The sequence below is a fragment of the Furipterus horrens genome, unplaced genomic scaffold (assembly GCF_987537825.1).
Source record: "Furipterus horrens unplaced genomic scaffold, mFurHor1.1.pri manual_scaffold_5, whole genome shotgun sequence".
In the NCBI taxonomy this organism is placed as follows: domain Eukaryota; kingdom Metazoa; phylum Chordata; class Mammalia; order Chiroptera; family Furipteridae; genus Furipterus; species Furipterus horrens.
This window is the reverse complement of record NW_028327175.1, coordinates 47,099,704-47,116,864: the sequence shown is the minus strand read 5'-3', so window position 1 is coordinate 47,116,864 and position 17,161 is coordinate 47,099,704. Positions and strand designations below refer to the sequence as shown.

Below are 17,161 nucleotides of genomic sequence, written 5' to 3'. Positions count from 1 at the left end.
GCCCATATTTGGCACTTTTCCAAAACTAAAATCACCTTTGAGATGGAAGAAATTTTAGACCATTGATGAGATTCAGGAAACTATGACAGGCCAGCTGATGGCAATTGAGGGAGCTGTGTGAGGTCCCAAGATGCCTGCTTCAAATGGGTCTGAGGCATCATTGTCCAATGTACAGTGTTTCTTGTAGCTTGTCTCTTCTTTAATAAATGTCTCTTATTTTTCATATTACATGGCTGGATACCTTCTGGAGAGACTTCATATATGTGCTGATAAGGGAAAAAGGTGTGTTATGTATAGAAGAATAGAGATAAGAATGATATCAAAGTTCTTATTGGAAACAATAGAGCAATAAGATAGTTGAGCAGCAACTACAAAATTCTAAAAAATTTTATTTCTAGAAATATGTAACTAGAACCTAGTATTCTATACACAGAAAAATATCTTTCAAAAATGTAGGTGAAATAAAGTTTCAGACATACAAAAGCTGGAAGAACTCATCCCCAGCAGATCTATGCTATAGGAAATGTTAAAAGGACATTCTTCAGGCAGAAGAAAGATGATACTCAATAGAAATCTGCATCTATACAAAGGAATTAGGATAACTGGAAATGGTAACTAAGTGGATAAAAATACACACTTTTTTCTTATTAATCCATTTTAAAGGAAAGTTGACTGTTTAAACAAAAATAATAGTGGATTATGAGGTTTTAACATGTAAAAGTAAAATTTGTGACTATAACAAAAAGGAGAGAAATGGAAATATAATATTGGAAAATATATATGAAGATATCATTTTAAGATAGACTGTAATAACTATCGTGTATACTATAAAACCTGAAGGACCCATTATAACAAAGAAACCAGTTATATATAGCTAATAAGCCAGTAAAGAAGATAAAATGGAATAACCAAAAATATTCAGTGTTAACTGAAAAGAAGGTATAGAAGAAGAGGATAAGGGGAACAAAGAACATATGGGAAAGACAGAAAACAAATAGCAAGATGGTACAGTCAAACCTAACCACATCAGTAATCACATGAAATGTAAATGGTCAAGATACTCCCAATGAAAAGGCAGAGATTGTCAGATTGGCTGAAAAGCAAGACTCAACTATATGCTGACTCTAAGAAACACACTTGAAATATAAATACATAAATAGCTTAAATTAAAAGAATGGGAAAAATATACTTTGCAAACCCCAGTTGCATTTATTTTCCACTGTGGTAACAATTTACCACAGAATTAGTGACTTAAAATAGCACAACTTTATTCCTCTTACAGTCCCAAGGTCCAAAGTCCAAATGAATAATAAGGGGTTAAAATCAAGGGTCAGCAGGGCCAGTTCCTTTTGTAGGCTCCAGGGGAATATCTGTTTCTTACCTCTTCCAGCTTCTAAAGGCTGTGGCATTCCTTTGCTCCTGTCCACATCAGTCCAGTCTCTGTTTCTATGGTCACATTGCATTCTGCCCTTTTGATCTTGCTTTCCTCTTCCCCTCCCAAGATCCATAACATAAAGGCCATATATGACAAATCTACTGCCAACATACTCAACAGACAAAAAAAAATTATTTTAAATAAATTACATAATTGTAATAGCAAGTACAACTGGCAAAGACATCTGGGAATTAAGACTACTGATCTGGTGGGAGCAAAATGCTTCGTAGTCTGGGATGGAGGAACTTAGGCTCACATGTTCAGCAGTTGGTTGGTTTTATAGTGGAACTGAGTGGAAGGAATCAAATAAAAGGCAAATTGTGATCTAAGAAATCTGCTGCAGTCTTCAAGTACTTTTGTGAGGTTTTAGGATGGCACAGGTTAGCTGAATCAAAATTGGAAAAGCTATCATCAAAGGTATTACGAGATTCAAGGAAACCAAATGAATATTGTCCACAAGAATTGACAGGATTTGGAGTTCATACCTAACTGAGGAGTTTCAGTATTTTAGGAAGCACAATGGAAAATGATATCTGGTATGCATAACCTGCTAAACTATTTTATCTGTTTCCTGGCTTAGGAAATCAAAACTATTGTACAGATCAAGATCATAGTTCTTTAATTTAATGACTGTTATTTTTAACAAAGAAAATTTAGCAGTCTCTTTCCTGTTCTCACTGGGGTTAATTTTTATATTTTCCTTATATACCTTTTAGATTTTCTTTTCGTGGTTTCTATAAGACATTTTGGTGTACAAAAATGGTATATAACATTTTGTTGGGTTGAATAGCATTTAAGTCTAGATTTAAATAATCTTTTTCACCAGAACTTTTAAGAAAATAATCTGTTAATCTTATCTTATATGCACTTTTCATGGGGTTTCAGTCAACATGAACTGCTTAGATTATATATAATGTCTACAAGTATTTTCAAACTAATAAAATTTGTCTCTTTCACCTTACTGCTTATAGATATAGTGAGTCAATGGATAAAATACTCTTTCATAATATAGTGTACGTCTGTGGATTCATCCTGCTTACCTGTATTCTTCCTGACTTTTTAAATAAGGGTTATTATTTTTTGTTTTCTTTTGTTCCTTCCATCATTTCAGGAAAAATGAAGATGAATAAAATATCTCTTTCCCTCATTAACCGGAGAAACATTTTTGGAGAGAACTTATTGTATAAGGCTGCTCTGTACAATGATGCTTATCTTGTTCATCATTGTATTGAAAAAGGAGGAAATATTAATCAACCAAGTTATGCTGGTAAGTTGGGGTTACCCCCCACAGTTGTCTTGATGCTGAGAATTTCTTTCAACCCTAAGACTGCTCATCACTGGATCATTCTTGCTTAGGTCTCACTTAAAGTAACATTCTCTTTTTAAAAAAATCTTTACCCAAAGATATGTTTATTGATTTTTTTTTTTTTTAGAGAGCGAGAGGAAGAGAGAAAGGAGCATCAATGTGAGAGAGAAATATTGATTGGCTGCCTTCTGACACACTCCAACTAGGGATCAAACCCACAACCCGTGTATGTACCCTGACCAGGGATCGAACCCACAAACTTCTGGTGTACGAGACGATGCTCAAACCAACTGAGCCACCTGGCCAGGGCAGCAATAGCATTCATTTTTAACTCCCCCTTCCCTATAGACACTATCATTTACTCTGAATTACTCACATGCACCTTGTCTTGGGGAATTTTTTATAGTAAATTTAAAATATGAGACTGGTTTTTCCTTGGAAACCAAACAGTTGTTTTACATTTACCTCATCTTTTAGTCATTCTGGGCTCAGGGAAAAAAACAATCTTTTGTTATGGTTATTTTCTAATTCCTATAGCAGCCATTTTATCCCTGTTAGGAAACCAATTTTTTTTTTTTTTAAATAACATGTTTTATTACATCTAAAGTCACAAGTATTCATTACCTCATTAGAACATATTTCATTGAGATTTTATATTTTTCTCTGAAAAGAGTAACCAGGATATCCCAAAATTCAATCAACAGAAGAATGGATAAATAAGTTATGAGATATTAGTAAAATGGAATACTATACAGCAATGAGAATTTTGAACTACAATTCTACACAGTAAACATGTCGTCGTCGTCGGCAGCCGTCCGTCTCGAGAGACGATGGTGTAGCTTCTTAAGAGTCTATCTGCACCGCCGAGAATGGCTGTGCAGTCCGACTCGGGAGTGACACGGTATCTGTCTCCTCCCGTGTTAAATCGACATCTTGCGATGACGCTGGAGTGTCCTCTCCAGTGAAGCTGAAGCTACAGAGCCTGGGCAGGGTGATATGGAGGGTCTGCTGTTGCCCATGCAGCAGACCCCCCCTCTCTTTGCAGCTGAAGGGTCCAAGGGAAAGACGGAGTCAATACAGCTTGGCTTCAGGTGCGCCGCAGGAGTTGCCGGTGTTGACTACAACGTCAAATCGCCTTAGGGACTCCGGCTAACATGAACACACATTATAATGTGTAATAATGGAAAACAGGCACAAATACATGTATATGGAGTTATTATACACACTTTGAAAACAGGTAAAATTAATCTCTAGTCAGATATTGGTCACCATTTAAAAGAAGAGACTGCTGTGAGTGTCAGAAGAGGTTCTGCATTGTTGCTCATACTCTGCTCATTGATATGACATGAATGCCAATTACACAGATCTGTGTACATTACGTAAATTCATTGATTTATATTTTTCTTTTTTATCTCACGCTTACTTCTATACTCTTCCTAATTCTAACTTTAACCCTGACTCTAATCTTAACGCTAACACAAACCCTCAACCTAATTCTAACCCTAAATTGAACTTTGAACTTAACCTTAACCCTAAACCTAAGTTTACACATAACCCACACCTTTATCTTATCATTCAAGCTCACAATCACCTTCAAAATCAACCTCGGTCACATCTTAACTTTATCCTAAATCTAATTCTAATGCTTTCCCTAACCATAACCATAACCATGATGCTTCATATCAACCAAAACCTATCACACTCACTCTCACACTAACCATTACCATGAATTCCATCTTTTACCATAACTGCAACCTAGCCTTGCCCCTAAACAAACCAAAACTAACGTTTAAACTTACCCCAACCCTCACTTTTACTCTTTCTCTCACACTCACCTTACATTAACCAAACCCTAATACCCTGAACTTCCCCCTCACCCTGGCCTTACACAAACCCTCACACCATGCATAACTGTAACCATAACTGATACGTTAACCTTAGCACTGATCTTAAATGTAAACCTAAAACTCATGCTGACACTTAACCTTACCTTAAACCTAAACTTAAATCTAAATCTATCCCAGATTTATACTGTAATCCAAATCCTAAAACTAATCTTAATTTAAACCCCAAACCCAACCATAAAACCAAACCCTAACTGTACCCTAACCATGATATAAATGCTTACAATCAAAAACCTAATCCTAACCTTAAATCTTACATTCCCCAAACACTAACTAAAATTAAACCTAACATTAAACCAAATTATAACTCTAACCCTAACCATTAGACTCTTCCTAACCCAAACCCTAACCCTCAGCATCAACCAAAGTCTCACTCTAGTTCTCAAACTTGACCCAACCCTAGAACTAAATCGAACACTAACAAACTAAAATATAAACTTAACCTAAACCCTAACCCTAACTATATCCCTAAACTGAACCCTAACCCTAATCCTAAATCTAACCAAAACCCTAACCCTCAACCTCACTCATCTTCACTGACATATTCATTCACCAAAAGCCTTACCTAAAGCCTTTCCATAAAGTCTAACATGAGCCTATTCCTAATCATAACACAAAACTTTGCTTAAAACCTTACCCTCACACTCACCCAACATACTAACCGTAACTAATTCTTTTTTTATTTTCTTTTTTTTTTTAATTTTGGTTTTTCAATTACAGTTGTCCCCTTTCCCCCTAATTTCTCTCCCCCACCCAACCCACCCCCTCTCCCGCAATCATATCCCTCCCCGTTGTCCATGTCCATGAGTCTTTTATACAGGTTCTTTGACTAAACCCTTCCCTTACTTATCCCCCTTCTCTCTCTCTCCCCTCCCCCCTATTGACTGCTATTCTGCTCTTCTATTTAGTTCCTTTGTTTGTGTTGTTCTTTAGTTTCCTGTATTAGGTGATATCATATGGTATTTTTCTTTCTTTGCCTGGCTTATTTCACTAAGCATAATTCTCTCTAGTTCCATCCATGTTGTTGCAAATGGCAGGAGTTCCTTCTTTCTTTCTGCTACATAGTATTCCATTGTGTAAATGTACCACAGTTTTTTGATCCACTCATCTACTGATGGGCACTTAGGCTGTTTCCAGCACTTAGCTATTGTAAACAGTGCTGCAATGAACATAGGGGTGCATAAGTTCTTTTGAATTGGTGTTTCAAGATTTTTCAGGTATAATCCTAGTAGTGTAGTTGCTGGTTCAAAAGGGAGTTCCATTTTTAATCTTTTGAGGTAATTCCATACTGTTTTCCACAGTGGCTGCATCAGTCTGCATTCCCACCAACAGTGCAGTAGGGTTCCCGTTTCTCCACATCCTCTCCAGCACTTGTTGTTTGTTGATTTGTTGATGATGGCCATTCTGACTGGTGTAAAATGGTATCTCATTGTGGTTTTTATTTGCATCTCCCTGATGGCTAATGATGTTGAGCATTTTTTCATGTGTCTATGGACCTTCTGTATGTCCTCTTTGGAGAAGTGTTTGTTCAGGTCCTTTGCCCATTTTTTAATTGGGTTGTTTGTTTTCTTCATGTTGAGTCGTATAAGCTCTTTTTATATTTTGGAAATCAGTCCCGTGTCTGTGATGTCATTGGCAAATACGTTTTCCCATATGGTTGGTTTCCTTTTCTTCTTGCTGATGTTTTCTTTTGCTGAGCAGAAACTCTTTAGTTTGAAGTAATCCCATTTATTTATTTTTTCCTTTATTTCTCTTGCTTTAGGAGATGTATCCATGAAGAAATTGTTACGTGAGATATCTGATATTTTCTTGCCTATGTTTTCCTCTAGGACTTTTATGGTGTCACGGCTTACATTTAAGTCTTTGACCCATCTTCAGTTTATTCTCGTGTGTGGTGTAAGTTGGTGGTCTAGTTTCATTTTTTTGCAGGTCCCTATCCAGTTCTCCCAGCACCATTTGTTAAAGAGGCTCTTCTCACTCCATTTTATGTTCCTTCCTCCTTTATCAAATATTAGTTGATCATAGAGGCCTGGGTTTATTTCTGGACTCTCTATTCTGTTCCACTGATCTATATGTCTGTTCTTATGCCAGTACCAGACTGTTTTGATTACAGTGGCTTTGTAGTGTTGTTTGATATCTGGTGTTGTGATTCCTCCTGCTGTGTTCTTCTGTCTCAAGATTGCTTTTGCTATTCGGGGTCTTTTTTGGTTCCATATGAATTTATGGAGTATTCTAGGTCTGTGAAATATGTCATTGGTATTTTAATAGGGATTGCATTGAATCTGTAAATTGCTTTGGGTAGTATGGCCATTTTGATGATGTTGATTCTTCCCATCCAAGAACATGGTATTTGCTTCCATTTATTTGTATCTTCCTTAATTTCTTTCTTCAATGTTATGTAATTTTCAGAGTACAGGTCTTTTATCTCTTTCGTTAAGTTTACTCCTAGGTACTTTATTTTTCTTGTTGCTATAGTAAATGGTATTTTCTTTTTTGTTTCTGCCTCTGCTATTTTATTGTTGGTGTACAGAAATGCCTTAGATTTCTGTGTATTTATTTTGTACCCTGCTATTTTGCCAAATTCACTCATTATATCGAGTAGTCTTTTAGTGGAGTTTATAGGATTTTCTAGGTATACTATCATGTCATCTGCATATAATGATAGTTTTACTTCCTCTTTCCCAATTTGGATGCCTTTTATTTCTTTTTCTTGTCTGATTGCTGTGGCTAGGACTTCCAACACTATGTTGAATAGGAGTGGAGAGAGTGGACAGCCTTGTCTAGTTCCTGAATTCAGGGGGAATGCTTTTAGTTTTTGTCCATTGAGTATGATGTTGGCCTCAGGCTTCTCATATATAGCCTTAATTATGTTAAGGTATGCTCCCTCTATTCCCATTTTGCTGAGTGTTTTCATCATAAATGGGTGTTGTACTTTATCAAATGCTTTTTCTGCATCTATTGATATGATCGTGTGATTTTTGTTTTTCATTTTGTTTAGGTGATGTATTATATTTATTCATTTGCGAATATTAAACCATCCTTGCATCCCTGGAATGAAGCCCACTTGATCATGATGTATGATCTTTTTGATGTATTGCTGGATCCTGTTTGCCAATATTTTATTGAGGATTTTAGCATCTATGTTCATCAGTGATATTGGCCTGTAGTTTTCTTTCTTTGTTGTGTCTTGACCTGGTTTTGGGATTAGGATAATACTGGCTTCATAGAAAGAGTTTGGGATTTTCCCCTCTTCTTGGATTTTTCGGAACAGTTTGAGGAGGATAGGAGTTAGTGCTTCCCTGAATGTTTTGTAGAATTCGCCTGTGAAGCCATCCGGTCCAGGGCTTTTGTGTGCAGGGAGATTTTGGATTACTGTTTCAATTTCCTTCTTTGTTATTGGTCTGTTGAGACTTTCCACTTCTTCTTTTTCTTTTTTTTTTTTTTTGTGATCAGCAATGAGTATACTCTTCATTTCAGTCCACTTCTTCTTGATTCAGTTTTGGAAGGTTGTATGTTTCTAGAAATTTGTCCATTTATTCTAGATTGTCAAATTTCTTGCCATACAGTTGTCTGTAGTAATTTCTAACTATCATTTGTATTTCTATGGTATCAGTCATGATTTCTCCTCTTTCATTTCTGATTTTGTTTATTTGGGTCTTCTCTCTTTTTTTCTTGATTAAACTGGCTAGAGGCTTGTCGATTTTGTTTATTTTTTCGAAGAACCAGCTCCTAGTTTTGTTGATCTTCTGGATTGTTTGTTTAGTCTCTATGTCATTTAGTTCTGCTCTGATCTTGATGATTTTGTTCCTTCTTCTTGCCCTAGGCTTTGTTTGTTGTTGTTGTTCAAGTTCTTGTAGCTTTATGATTAGATTTTTTATTTGAGATTCTTCTGTCCTTTTCAGATAGGCCTGTATTGCTATGAACTTCCCTCTCAGGACTGCTTTTGCTGTGTCCCACAGGTTTTGGGCTGTTGTGTGCTCATTATCATTAGTTTCTATAAATTTCTTGATTTCTTCTTTGATGTCATTGTTAACCCATTCATTATTTAATAGCATGTTATTCAATCTCCATGAGTTTGGGTGTCTTTGATTTTTTTCTCTGAGGTTGATTTCTAGTTTCAAGGCATTGTGATCTGAAAAGATGCTTGATATGATTTCAATTTTCTTGAATTTGTTGAGGCTTGTTTTGTGTCCTATCATGTGGTCTATCTTTGAAAATGTCCCATGTGCATTTGAAAAGAATGTATATTTTGCTTCTTTGGGGTGGAAAGTTCTATATATATCAGTTAGGTCCATGTGGTTTAGTGTGTTGTTCAATGCCTGTATATCCTTGGTGTTTCCTTGCTTTGATGATCTGTCTATGGTTGATAATGGAGTGTTGAAGCCCCCTACTATGAGTATGTTGTTGATATCCTTCTTGTGGTCTTCTAGTATTTGCTTTATGTATTTGGGTGCTCCTATGTTAGGTGCATATATGTTTATCAATGTCATATCTTCTTGATGGATTGTTCTTTTAAGTATTATGAAATGTCCTTCTTTGTCTCTTTTTATTGCCCTTGCTTTGAAATCCGTTTTGTCTGATATGAGGACTGCTACCCTGGCTTTTTTTTCCAGTCCATTTGCTTGGAATATTTTTTTATATCCCTTTACTTTCAGTCTGTGTAAATCTTTTGTTTTGAGGTGTGTTTCTTGTAGAGAGCAAATATGTGGGTCCTATTTTCTTATCCATTCCGTTACCCTATGTCTTTTAATGGGAGCATTTAGTCCATTTACATTTAAGGTTATTATTGATGTGTATTTATTCATTGCCCTTTGTACCTCCGTTCCTCTCCTCTCTCTCTTTTTTTTTTTTTTTTCTTCTTTTTTCTTAGAACACTTCCTTTAGCATCTCTTGCAATGCTGGTTTGGTGGAGATGTATTCTTTCAGTCTTCCTTTGTCTGAGAAACTCCTTATTTCACCTCCTATTTTGAATGAGAGCCTTGCTGGGTAGAGTATTCTTGGTTGTAGGCCTTTGTTTTTCATTGCTTGAAATATTTTTGACCATTCCCTTCTGGCTTGTAATGTTTCTGTTGAGAAATCAGTTGATAGCCTTATTGGAGCTCCCTTGTATGTTATTTGCTGTTTTTCTCTTGCTGCTTTTAGGATTCTCTCTTTGTCTTGAAATGTTGCCATTTTAATTATGATGTGCCTTGGAGTGGGTTTTGGGGGGCTCCTCTTTATTGGAACTCTCTGTGCTTCCTGAACTTGTATAACTTTTTCTCTCATCAGGTTCGGAAAATTTTCTGTCACTATTTCTCCTATCAGTTTTTCAATTCCATGCTCCTTTTCTTCTCCCTCTCTTATTCCGATGATCCTGATATTATTTCTTATCATGCTATCCTGTAATTCCCTTACATCTTGTTCATATCTTTTCAGTCTTTTTTCATTTTGCTGTATTGTCTGGGAGTTTTTCTCTACATTATCTTCTAACGCACTAACCCGATCCTCTGCTTTGTTTAGTCTGCTTTTGACTGATTCTACTGTGTTTTTCAGTTCAGAGATTGAATTCTTCAATTCTTCCTGGTTCTTGTTAACAGTTTCTATGTCTTTTTGTATGCTGGTGTAGTTCTCTGCATGTTCCCTGTAATTTTCTTGGAGCTGCTGGTAACTTCCTTGGAGGTTGTCATAGTTGTTTTTAAGGATGTCGAGTATATTGAGCTTCTTTACCACCATTGTTTTGAATTCCATGTCTGACATTTGGGCTATGTCTATTTCATCTATCTCTCTTTCTGAGGGTTCCTCTTTTCTTTTCATTGAGGGGTTATTTTTGCGTCTTACCATGTTGGATTCTTCTTGTTTTTATTTATTTATTTATTTATTTGTTTGTTTTTTGAGGTCTGCTTTGACTTCCCTCCTTTGTGGTGTGAGATTCTTTATGGGAGATCTGGGGGTTTCAGTGGTGCAGTCTCTTTGATATCCTGAGCCTGATGTTCTTGGGTTACCCTTTATGTCATTTGTTTATGCTGTCTGGTTATATTTCAGATGTTCTTTGGTAGGATCTTCCTTCTGGCTAGTTGATTGAGAGTCACTTTATCCACTTTGTCTTGAGTTCTTTTGTGGAGATGTCAGTTCAGCCTTGGTGTGTCGTCTTCTTTTTCTGCGTCCACAGCTGGTCTAGTGTGGCGGTTCAGAGGTTCTTGTTTCTTGCAGCACTGGTGTGCACCCGCGGTTGCCGCAATGGTGTGCGCCTGCGGTTGCCGGCACCGCGCGTTCCCTTGCTGCCTGCTGGAGCCAGCTGAGGTGTCCTTGCGCGCCCCTGCACGCACAGGCGGCCCGAGAGCTTGCCCCGCGATTGGCGCCTATTGTCACCAGGCTGAGGTGTTTTCACACTCGCGTGCCCGTGCCCTTAGTCCCGCTGAGCCAAGCTCAGGGCGTTGGTCTCTTGCCTCTTAGAGCGGGCCGCGGACACTTGTGCTCAGTGGAAGTGAGCGTCTGTGAGTCGCTGCCGCCTGCTGTTCCCATGCTGCAGCTGCCTGCCTTCCCTCACCCGTCTGGGCGGGCACGAACAGAGCCTGAGCTAGTGGTCTGCTTTCCGGCCTGGGGCCCGGCGCCCACCGTAGCTGGCAAGGGGTGTCTGCGCATGGTCCTCTTCGTGTTCAGGGGGCCCTCCCTGTGCCTGTTGGGGCACTGATCTTATGTCTGTTGGGGAGTGTCCGAGGGACGCCTGGACTCACAGCCCTGCGCACCTGGGCCTGTGAATGAGAGCACTTCCCTATGCACGCCCTCGCGACCCAAGGGTAGGGTTGGGAAGTGGATGAGCGTGCCTCTGCGCCTGTGCTCCTCAAGAACGGCCTACCACCCCCAAACTTTCCTCCCCTCTCCACCGTCCACTAGAGAAAAATATAAAGGAGAATTATGTTCTCACTTGCCCGGCAGCACGCTGTCTCCTGTCCTTCAGCGCCAATGCCACTTGGTCGAGTCCCGTCTCTGCCAGCGGGCAGAGGTCCGCTCTCCTCCCGACTCCTGTCTGGGGTAGCCTGTGGTCACCAAAAAGCCTTTGTGTACTTCCAGCCGCAGCTCAGGCAACCGCCCCAGTGAGGAATCCCGTTTCGTCCCCTTTTCCTCTGCTATCCTCACTAAACAGGTTGTTCCCAGATGGATTTTCTCTAATCCAGCAGTGCCATGGCTCAACTCCTGCCAGTGTCCAGCTGCTCACTGAGATGTTCTGTCTGCAATTAACCCAAACTGCAGACGGGTCTCGGGAGCCTGAAAACGCAGCCTCCCCTCACTCCTCCGCCATCTTCCTCCAAACCTTGTATGGGGAAACCAATTTTTATTGCAGTTTAAGGAAACTTAAATGAGGAAAGGTTTCTAAAAAGAAGATCATCATCTGCATTCCAAAGTTAATAACTTTTAGATTTCTGATACTTCATTTTTCATTTAACCAGCCTAGACCTATGGCAGATATTCAGGTTAACCAGTATATATATCAATAAGCAAATTTCTAGCGGTCTGGTCTCAGTACCCAAACACCAATGAGTTGACATTTTTTATCACAAACAGTACTTTGGAGGAGATAGTTTTACAGTTTTTTTTTTTTTTTGGTTTTTTTTTTTTTTTTTAAACAGGTATTTCTTAGGTGGATATATTCCAAACGTTCACATGTGAGCTGTTTATTTAAATATTTTTATGAAATTTTGAAAATCTTCAAACATATAGAAAAGTTGAAAGAATTGTATAGTAAGCATCTATATACCTAATGCCTAGATTCTACATATTTGTTTTTATCACATACTTATTGTAAAGGAAAAGCACTCGTGTGTTTTTCTTCTACTCACTGTACTTCCAACACCAGATGTATGCGTTTTCGACCCATTAAGCAATTCTCTGCCACCAACTTGAGTGTCTGCAGTTCAGTTCAATTCTGACACTAGCCCACATTAGCACAGACCCTACAGGTTAAGGGCTCAGTCCCACAAGACTGCCTCCACTTCAGTGCCAATTGCAAGTAGTAGGTCCCTAGCTTACCCACAGCTTCTGTTTAATTTCTGTGCCCATGGAATTTGGGGTATGCTACCCTCCCAGCACATAGATGTGTTCATCAATCTGGAAGAGCTCTCCAAACCTCATACTTCTGGGATTTTTATGGAGGTTTCATCATGTAGGAACGATCAATTATGAAATTCATTTCTAGCCGCTCCCTCCTCTCCAGAGAATTAGGGTGGAAGGTGGAGCTAAAAGTTTCACATTTCTAATCATGGCTTGGCCATTCTGGTGATCATCTCCCATCTAGGAGCCTGCCAAGTCACCTTATTAGAACAAAAGGCACTTCTGTCACCCAGGAAATTCCAAGGGGTTTAGGAGCTCTGTGTCAGATGTTCCTATTACTCAGGAAATTACAGAGGTCTTGTACCAAGAACTGGTCAAAGACTAAATACTAGAAGAAAATATCATCCTAGTACAGTATTCCCTCACTTATCGCAGGTATTACGTTCTAGACTGACCCCCCCCCCCCCGCAATAGGTGAAAATTCATGAAGTAGGAACCTTACATTTATTTTAGTATTTATATATATTTTAAGGCTTTATAAACCCTTCCCACACACTTATAAACAGTTCCCAGTCTCTTATTAACCTTTCCCACTCCCTTATTAACCTTTTCCACACTTTTATAAACACTACTTATGTTCTTAAACATATTCTACGCTCTTAAACCTACGTAACTTTAACAACATACATATACAGTACCTCAAAATCCCACGATACAGAGAGGCCACGATAAGTGAACCGCGGTATAGAGAGGCACTACTGTCCCCTTGTTTACAAGGGTTTTTGGAGCTCTGTGTCAGAAATCAGGGGGTATTTACCACTAAATACCTCAGCATAAATGCCATTAACTAGAGTTCAATAGTTTTTTTTCTTTGAGGTAAAAGTTTCATACAGTAAAATGCCAATTCTTAAATGTGCCATCTGATGAATTTTCACATACACATTTACCTATATTACCCAAACCTCAATTAAGAGATAGAATATTGCCATAATTCTAGAAAGGTCCTTTATACCTCTTCCTAATTATTCCCACACGCACTTCTGGAAGCCATTACTGTTCTGATATTATCCACTCTAGATTAGTTTTGTCTCTTTAATATATAGTAATAAGCATGATATTTGCTGTAGGTTTTTGTAGCTGCTCCTTATCATATTGAAGAATCTATTTCCAATTTGCTGAGAGTTTTTATGAGGAATAGATGCTTGGTTATGATATGTTATATACTGCTGGATTCAATTTGCTAATAATATTATGTTAAGGATATTTTGTATCAATGTTGATGAGTAATATTGGTCTGTAATTTTTTTATAATGTCTTCGGTTTTGGTATCAGGATTTTGCAGACCTCATAAAATGAGTTAAGTCGTATTCTCTCTAATAGTTTGTGTAAGATTGAAGTTTTTTTCTTCCTTAAATGTTTGACAGAACAAGAGTAAAACTCTCTGGGTTTGTAGTTTCCTTTGTGGGAAGAATCTGATAATAAATTAAAATTCTTTAATAGGTATGGGCTATTCAGTTTTCTGTTTCAGTTTTGGTAAGTTGTACTTTTAAAGGAATTTACCTCATCTAAGTTATAGAATGTATAAAGTTATTTATGATAGTCCCCTGTAATACTTTTAATATCTGGAAAATTTTAGGAATATTTTATCTTTTATTCCTTATACTTTCATTTTATTTTTCATTTCCTTCCTTTCCTCCCTCCCTCCCTTCCTTCCTTCCTTGCTTCCCTTTTCTCCTTTTCTTCCATCCTTCCTAAGCTAGAGGATTATCAATTTTTTTCTCTATTATCTGTTTTGTATTTCATTTCTATCCTTTTTCTGACTTGTACTTATTTTTAATTTTCTTAGTTCTTTTTCTAGTTTAAGGTTGAAAATGAGGTCACAATTTTTTTGTGCCTTTTTTTCCTACTATAAGTATTTAAAGCTTTAAATGTTCCTCTAGATACTGCTTTTGCTTCCCACAGATATTGCTATATTGTGTTTTAATTATCATTCAGTTTGAAATACCTTTCATTTTTTATATGACTTCCTCTTTGACCCCAGGATTATATTAGAAGTTGTTTAACTTTTAAATATTTGAGTATTGTTCAGATATCTTTCTGTTATTGATTTCTAATTTAATTACATTATAGTGAAAGGATATACTTTCTATGAATCCCATCCTTTTATACTTATTGAAAATTGATTTATCATCTAGTATGTGGTCCTTCTTGATAAATAACCCATGTGCGCTTGAATGTTTGTTCTTCAGTTGTATGTAATGTTCTAAAATGTCAGTAAGATAAAGGTGGTTGGTAATGTTCAGAACATCCTATCTTTACTTATTTTTTGTCTAGTTGACCTGTCATTTTTTGAGAGGGATATTGAAATGTTCACAACTATGATTGTGGACTTGTCTATTTCTTCAGTTCTGTCAAATTTTGTTTCTTATACTTTGAATCTCTGTCATTGGGTCAGTAACTATCAAAAGTTATAATTGCCATATCTTCTGATAAATTGACCTTTTAATCTTTATGAAATCTCTCTCTTTATATCTGGTAATATATATACTTTGTCTTAAAGTCTACTTTATATGTTAATATATACATTGTAGCCCTCTATGTTTCTTGTCTATTTGCTATGTCTTTTTTTATCCTTTTATTTTCAACTTATCTATGTCTTCATATTTAAAATATGTTTCTTGTGTTTTTCTACTTTATCCATTCTGATAATCTCTGCTTTTCTTAATTTTTTTACTTTTTAATTTTTTATCTTCACCCAAGGACATGGTTATTGATTTTTGAGAGCGGGGACAGGAAGAGGAGAGAGAGGGAGAAAAACATCAATGTGAGAGAGAAACATTGATTGGTTGCCTCTCATATACACCCACCCTGTCCAGGGACCAAACATGCAACCCAAGCATGTGCCCTAACTGGGAATTGAACCTATGACCTTTTGGTTTATGGGATGACACCCAACCAACTGAACCACACAAGCCAGAGCAATCTCTGCCTTTTAATTGGTGTGACTAGTCAATTTTCACATAATATAAATAGTCAGATTTAGGATTACCATTTTATGAATTGTTCCTTGTGAGCTTCATCTGTTTTTTTGTTTCTTTGTCTGCATTATTTTGTAATGGATAGGGTGGGGGTTATGATATACATCTTTAATGTTTTACAATCTTTTTAGAGTTAATATTGTAATACTTCATATAAAGTGAATAAACATTGAACATACTTCCCTTATTCTTTGTGTAATAGCTGTCACATACATTTATGTACATTATAAAACTCAAAATATGTTATAATTATAAATCAGTATTACTTATCAATTGCTTTAAATAGCCATGTGCATTTAAAGGAAGTTTGAAAAACCTCTATTCATCATATATTTACCATTTTTGATGCTATTTATTTTTTCTTCTACACTTTCTTTTTAATACTCTTAAGAGAAACTTTTCCTATAACATTTTATGGCTATGGTTTGTGACGGGTGATCTTGCCTTTCAGGGGACATTTGGCAATTTCTGGAAACATTTTTAGCTGTTAAAACTGGAAAGGGGATTTGCAACTGGCATTTAGTAGAATGCTCAGAACAATAAAGAATTATCCAGCCCAAAATGTTAGTGCATAAATTGATAAACCCTTGCTTATGGAGAAGGTTCTGAAAAACTGAAATACACTTTTAATATGGCAGCTTTTATATTTCCTTACATCAATCATATGATTTATTAGAATTTAGTAAATACCTGTAACCTGTACCATTGTCTCTAGCTAACAGAGAAATAGAACATCTAATATGGATGACATGTTTTCTTGGAGCAATTTATGGATTGTTGGTTGAACTTCAAATAGCTTTTTGCAAATAAGGAGAAAGAATTAATTCTATGTAGTTCTGTCAGTGGGGTTACTTTAATGGAAATACCTTAAGCTAGAAATAAATCTATTTCCCCCCTCTTCTCTGCAGAAAAGTAGCGTGCAACCAGCATTCACTATGAGCTATGATGACCCACCCCCCCCTTACAGCTTTTCTATTTGAAGAAGGCAGGAGTGGTTTTAAATATTTTACTTCTTTTCATACAACAGAATTGGGGGTAGAAATTTGATCTGTCCTCAGATTTATTGACTTCACGAAATAATACAGCTTGTTTTCATGGTGAGATTATCTTGTCTCGTAGAATCAAAATATTTTTTTAAAAAACAGCTTAGAATTTGAGTTTTTATTTTAAGGCTAAGTACAAAACATTATTATGATGCCCAGTGTAAACAAGTACCATTTCCTTTTGGTATAATAGGTTGGACAGCACTTCATGAAGCGAGTGTAAGGGGATTTTATGAGACAGCAAGTGAACTAGTAAAAGGTGGAGCAGATGTAAATATCAAAGGAATGTACCAGATCACTCCCCTACATGATGCTGTGATGAATGGACATTATAAGGTACTGTGATGCTTTTGTTTGCAGATCAAATACTACATTCTACAAGTATTAAAATCTCTGGGACCAAGCAA

General features: G+C 37.0%; 1 protein-coding gene across 1 annotated transcript in view; it reads left to right on the top strand.

Annotated features, from left to right (window-relative positions):
• Positions 1-17,161, top strand: part of ANKRD31 (ankyrin repeat domain 31) — a 112,583-nt gene that overhangs the window by 38,729 nt on the left and 56,693 nt on the right. The window contains exons 10-11 of the mRNA XM_090279319.1: positions 2,547-2,702; positions 16,948-17,090. Coding sequence (XP_090135445.1) covers positions 2,547-2,702; positions 16,948-17,090 — 299 coding nt within the window. The remainder of the gene's footprint in view (positions 1-2,546; positions 2,703-16,947; positions 17,091-17,161) is intronic.